This window comes from Perissodus microlepis, chromosome 4 (genome assembly GCF_051167445.1).
Source record: "Perissodus microlepis isolate ML-2025 ecotype Zambia chromosome 4, ASM5116744v1, whole genome shotgun sequence".
Lineage (NCBI taxonomy): Eukaryota > Metazoa > Chordata > Actinopteri > Cichliformes > Cichlidae > Perissodus > Perissodus microlepis.
The window spans coordinates 6,004,796-6,010,592 of NC_140464.1; the positions used below are offsets into that span (position 1 = coordinate 6,004,796).

The window sequence follows — 5,797 nt, forward strand, 5'->3', positions numbered from 1 at the left end:
TGGAAGTCTTCTTTCTGGAGCGCGCACAATATTATTGGAGGGGCGGACCAGCTGTGACGTCGTGAAGCGTTTGCTGCCGTGAAAAAGAGTTGGAAAATCCGAAATTCACAGCTTTTAACATAACAGTCCTCATCCGTCTAAGTCATCCAATGTTTCCTTTAAGATTGAACAATAACGTGCATTCCCTAATTGAATTTAAATGACACGTTAGAATAATCTAACGTGAAGTATTTGAAGTCAAGTATTTTCATTTTATTTTGGTTTCAGCAGTACTGGACCTGGAGGGAGTGGAATACTTATGTAAAAAGGTCAACGGGTTGTACTTTATTATATCATAGGATTATTGTTGCATGTATTTGAAACATAAAAAGAAGCAGAAACACACACACACACACACACACACACACACACACACACACCAGTCAAAAGTTTGGACACACCTTTTCATTTAATTGTTTTTCTTTATTTTCATGACTATTTACTGTAGATTCTTCCCGAAGGCATCAAAACTACAAATGAGCACATATGGAATTATGCAGTAAACAAAAAAGTGTGAAATAACTCAAAACATGTTTTATACTGTAGATTCTTGAAAATAGCCACCCTTTGCTTTGATTACTGCTTTGGACACTTTTAACATTCTCTCGGTGAGCTTCATGAGATAGTCACATGAAACGGTTTTCCAACAGTCTTGAAGGAGTTTCCAGAGGTGACGAGCAGTTTTTTGCTCTTTTGCCTTCACTCTGCGGTCCATCTCGTCTTAAACCATATAATTTGGGTTTAGGCCAAGTGACTGTAGGGGCCAGGCAGCAATCCATCACTCTCCTTCTTGGTCAAATAGCCCTTACTGACCTGGAGGTGTGTTTGGGGTCATTTTCCTGTTGAAAAATAACTAACTGAATGCAAACCGGATGGGATGGCATGTCGCTGCAGGATGCTGTAGTAGCCATGCTGGTTCAGTGTGTCTTCAATTTTGAATAGATCCCCAACAGTGTTACCAGCAAAGTCCCCCCACACCATCATATTGCCTCCTCTGTGCTTCACAGTGGGGACCATGCATGTAGAGACCATCCGTTCACCTTTTCTGCGTTGCACAAAGACACTGCGGGTGGAACCAAAGATCTCAAATTTAGACTCATCAGACCAAAGCACAGATTTCCACTGGTCTAATGTCCATTCCTTGTCTTTCTTGGCCCAAACAAATCTCTTTGTTTGTTGATTTTCCTTAGTAGTGGTTTCTTAGCAGCTAAGTGACCATAAAGCCCTGATTTGCACGGTCTCCTCTAAACAGTTGATGGAGAGATCTGTCTGCTGCTGGAACTCTGTGTGGCATTTATCCGGTCTGTAATCTGAGGTGCTGTTAACTTGTGATTTCTGAGGCTGGTGACTCGGATGAATTTATTCTCAGCAGCAGAGATGACTCTTAGTCTTCCTTTCCTGGGCTGGTCCTCATGTGAATCAGTTTCATCGTAGTGCTTGATGGTTTTTGCCACTGGACTTGGGGACACATTCAAAGTGGTACCAATTTTCCAGAGTGATTGACCTTCAGTTCTCAGAGTAATGATGGACTATCGCTTCTCTTTACTTAGCTGATTGGTTCTTGCCATAATATGAATTCTAACAGTTGTCAAATAGAGCTGTCAGCTGTGTATTAACCTGACTTCTGCACAACACAACTGATGATCCCAACCCCATTAAGAAGGCAAGAAATTCCACAAATAAACCCTGACAAGGCCCACCTGTGAAGTGAAAACCATTCCAGGTGACTACATCATGAAGCTCATTGAGAGGCCAAGGGTTTGCTGTGCTGTCAACAAAGCAAAGGGGTGGCTACTTTCAGGAATCTAAAATATAAAACATATTTAGAGTTATTTATCATTTTTTTCTGTCTTGGCCTCAGTGTTTTACCTTTAGTTATGCCTGTGCTCTCATCTCCCTTATCCATTCTTATGTCTCTTCTGGCGTTCCGTGTCTCCCTAGTCTGTCATATGTTTTATGTTTGTGTGTTCCATATTGCCAAGCTTGTGTTGTCATGTCTATGTCTCTCAGTGTTTCCTGTTTTATTTTGAAGAGTCGGGTGTTTCCACGTTCATTGTGTTTTGTCATTATGTTCATTCCAGTCAGCTGTTTTCCCATGTGTTTCCACTTCCCCTGATCACCTCTTCTGTGTATTTAGTCTGTGAGTTTTCATTCAGTCTTTGTCAGGTTGTCTGTTTTCCTTTCTCCACATCAGGTTTCAAGTGTTTTCCATGATTCTGTTCAGGGCATGTTCATGTTTCAAGTTCACTTTTTTTTTTTTGGTCCTATACCTTCTCTCATGCTCCTGCTCATAATCATGTTCATGTTCTCTTTGGTCATAGCTGTTAGTCTAGTCCATAGGTGTCGAACTCCAGGCCTCGAGGGCCGGTGTCCTGCAGGTTTTAGATGTGTCCTTGATCCAACACAGCTGATTTAAACGGCTAAATGACCTCCTCAACATGTCTTGCAGTTCTCCAGAGGCCTGGTAATGAACTCAGGTGTGATGACCCAGGGTGAGATCTAAAACCTGCAGGACACCGGCCCTCGAGGCCTGGAGTTCGACACCCCTGGTCTAGTCTTTCCAGTTTTGTTTTCGCTACTGTTAGTTTTGCTTTGGATTTTGTATTCATGTTTTTCAGCCAAATAAACGGCTCGCTTTTTGTTAAACTTAGTTCGTTTTCTCCTGTCTCTGATTTTGGGTCCGTTCCTTTAACGCACTGGCTTTGCAGCCGTGACAGTTCTATATTCATAATCAGAATACTTTGTTAATTCCAGATAATATTTTGTGGTCAAAGTTACTCCAGTAAGAACAGTAACTAACTAAACCACATTCAAAAACAAAATATATTACAAAATATAACAAAAAAGCTGTAATATAAATATAAATATTGCAGAGTAAGATGGGCAATATTTTTCACTGCAGTGTATTGGAATATAAGTATAGTGTATCAAGTACTTCAAAGTTGTACTTAAATGTAACCAATTACCTTTTGGATTACTTCCATTACAGCTAAACTTTATTAGATCTAAGTATTTCACCACAAATAAAGACAATGTAAAACTCAGTGTGTTAAATCAACACCAGCATTTTATTTATTTATTTTTTTCCAAAAGCATGTAAAAAAAAAATAAAAACAAAAATATGCACAAATGATTGTGTATATTGGCGTAGAAAGAGGGCGCTCACATTTTAAAATGTACCATACTACAACTAAGCAAGAGAGAGGAGGAGGAAGAGAGGAGAAAGACTGCATACAGTCCAAGCATCCTTTTGCTGTAAGGCCACCTCAATCCACAGGTCATGTCTGTAATATAGAACACACTTTCAAAGATGCATACATTTAAAATGTCTTGATGACAACGGCAATAAAAAAGGAATTCCACATCAAGTGTAGCACAGAAATGAAATGATTCACAGATTTAACAATAAAACGTCACACTGCAATCATTCACCTGAGCCTTGTGGCACCAGTGTAAAGTGTACCTTGTCTGCTCTATTAGACTTGGACATTGCAATTCACAGATTTTGCAGTTGTACCTTGGCGAACTGCTAACAGAGAGTGACAAACACAGCATTTTAAGATACAATTCTCTTGATTTTTAAAGCATTCTCTGGGATCCAGAGGGCCGTTTTAAAATGACATAAAGAAAACATACATGTTCACACACAGTAGAATTAGAACTTTTGTACATGTGAATAAAGATGGTTAGGTGGGGAAAAATGGCTGCTGGTTGAGTGAAGTAATCCTATGTTAAAGAGTTGGACTCTACAATAACCAGATCTGTTTTTAAAAAGGCATGATCACAAGATTGTTGTAAAGATCTGTGCACTCAAAGGTGTTTTGAAAAAGCAATAAGGTCAGCTCTTTGTTTTCTAAGGCTTCTCTTTAAAAAAAAAATCCATCTGTTTTGCTTCCTATTCTGCACAGCAAGCTCAAATTAACAGTAAACCTTCAGTCACAGAAAGTACTTTGTGCCATTCAAGTGTCAGCGGTACTCAGACATTTTCTAAAATGTGATGATTTAATGGCTTTGGAGTTATCCTTTGTACAGAATGAAATAAAACCATGGAAATCTACATTGAATTAATTGTTCTTACATGTTAAAACTAAATAAGATCAAAAGAAGCTGTTGGCTCGCCTAGCTGCTGATCCAACTCAAAAACTTGAAAATAAAAGGCTATACTCAAATCATGGGCAAGTTATCGTTTTATCCTCTCACGTGAGACGCTATTGTCACACTTTCCCCAGCAGGGGGTGCTCTGCACTGGCTTTTGCATGCAGCCACACATCAGGGTGCCCATATATGTGACAAACTATCCATCCATCTATTGTAACATTTATATTAAGAAATAGGTCCAGTTGCATTTAGCAAATAAGACAGGAGAACCAGAAGGCATTAACTGAAAAAGGACTCAGGGGTTCAAGACAGAGTGACTGGATGTTTATGTCGCTATAATACAGCTTTTAAAACTTCATCACAAGACAACAACAAGCTGACAAGCATGAAATTATGAAGCAACACACTGTGAGACCTAAGCTCTGTCCATCAACATCCTCATTTATAGCATACATGCAATAATCAATTTATCCAGGTGTTTAGAGTTCCTCTTAAAATGTTTCATAGGACAGATGGAGGGATGTTTACATACTAAAGCTCAGCTTCCCTGCCATAATTAACCTTTTGTCTGGTGATCGTGTGTAGATATATGTGCAAGACAAGGGTACAGCACAGAGGGGAATGTTTACTAATCACAAACTACAGCTAGTATACAGACAGTATACAAAGCACAATCTGAAAAATTCATTAAAATCGTAACCATAAAAAGCTCAGAGATCAACTTATGCCATGACATCAATCAAATCTAAACTCAAGTGGGTCTAAAAATGTTAAAAAGATCATCGCTATGTAAGAGAAACAAATGAAAGTAACACTCACACCACAAAAGATCAATACAGTCATAAGATAAGGCTATCAGGACCCAGTCATACCAACATGCAAGACTCATTAAAATAATGAAGAACCGTGTGATGAAGTGAGCAATAATAAGACTAACGAAAGCAAAAATATAAACACAAGAGGTGAGTTGTTGCTAACGTGCACGGTTATTTTACAGTACATTGTACCCTGTTTGTTCCTCAAATATATGAAACCTGACAAACCTGTCTGACAGCATTGTCATAATACAGAGGATCGTTTTTTTAAATTTGATGTGTGTGTTTTTACAATGAGTAATAAAATCTGATAAGTCTTCTTTTAAACCCATGGGTTAAAACTGACCTGAGTGTATGCCCTAACGCAAAACATGATGCTCTTTAACCCCTTAGATATGTTTGCCTGAGCATACAGTTTACTTTTTTCTAAAAATAAAAGGGTGCAATTAATTAAAACAAAATAAAAAGAGAGAGAGAAAAAAAACCTCTTCACTATTCCACTCTCCACACCAGAGAAGGCTTTTGGTCACAATCAACTACCAATTTCAAACAGGAAATTGGAAAATACAATTAGGAAATTTGCAGTTATCATCAAATTATACTCAAAATTATGGTAAGTGGTATATATCATGACTGCCCAGTAATTTTCTAGATGTCTGTGCATGTATTTGTTTTGATGGCATTTAAAAAGCGAGTGAGTGCGTGGGTGATTTAACAGTGCCCCAGCTTATGAGGCATGTGTTCATCGTGATGCATTGGAGGTGTTAGGAGGAGGGAAAAGAAGAGGCAGGTCTGCGACAGGACAAAGGCAGACATGATTATGGCGTCTTTGTTATAGTATTTGT

General features: G+C 38.6%; 1 protein-coding gene across 1 annotated transcript in view; it reads right to left on the reverse strand.

Moving 5' to 3' along the window:
- Positions 1 to 3,088: 3,088 nt before the first annotated feature.
- The window catches only part of limd2 (LIM domain containing 2), a 14,031-nt gene continuing 11,322 nt past the window's right edge, over positions 3,089 to 5,797 (reverse strand). The window contains exon 4 of the mRNA XM_084925265.1: positions 3,089 to 5,797. This exon is cut by the window's right edge and continues 133 nt beyond it. Coding sequence (XP_084781391.1) covers positions 5,771 to 5,797 — 27 coding nt within the window. The 3' untranslated portion in view covers positions 3,089 to 5,770.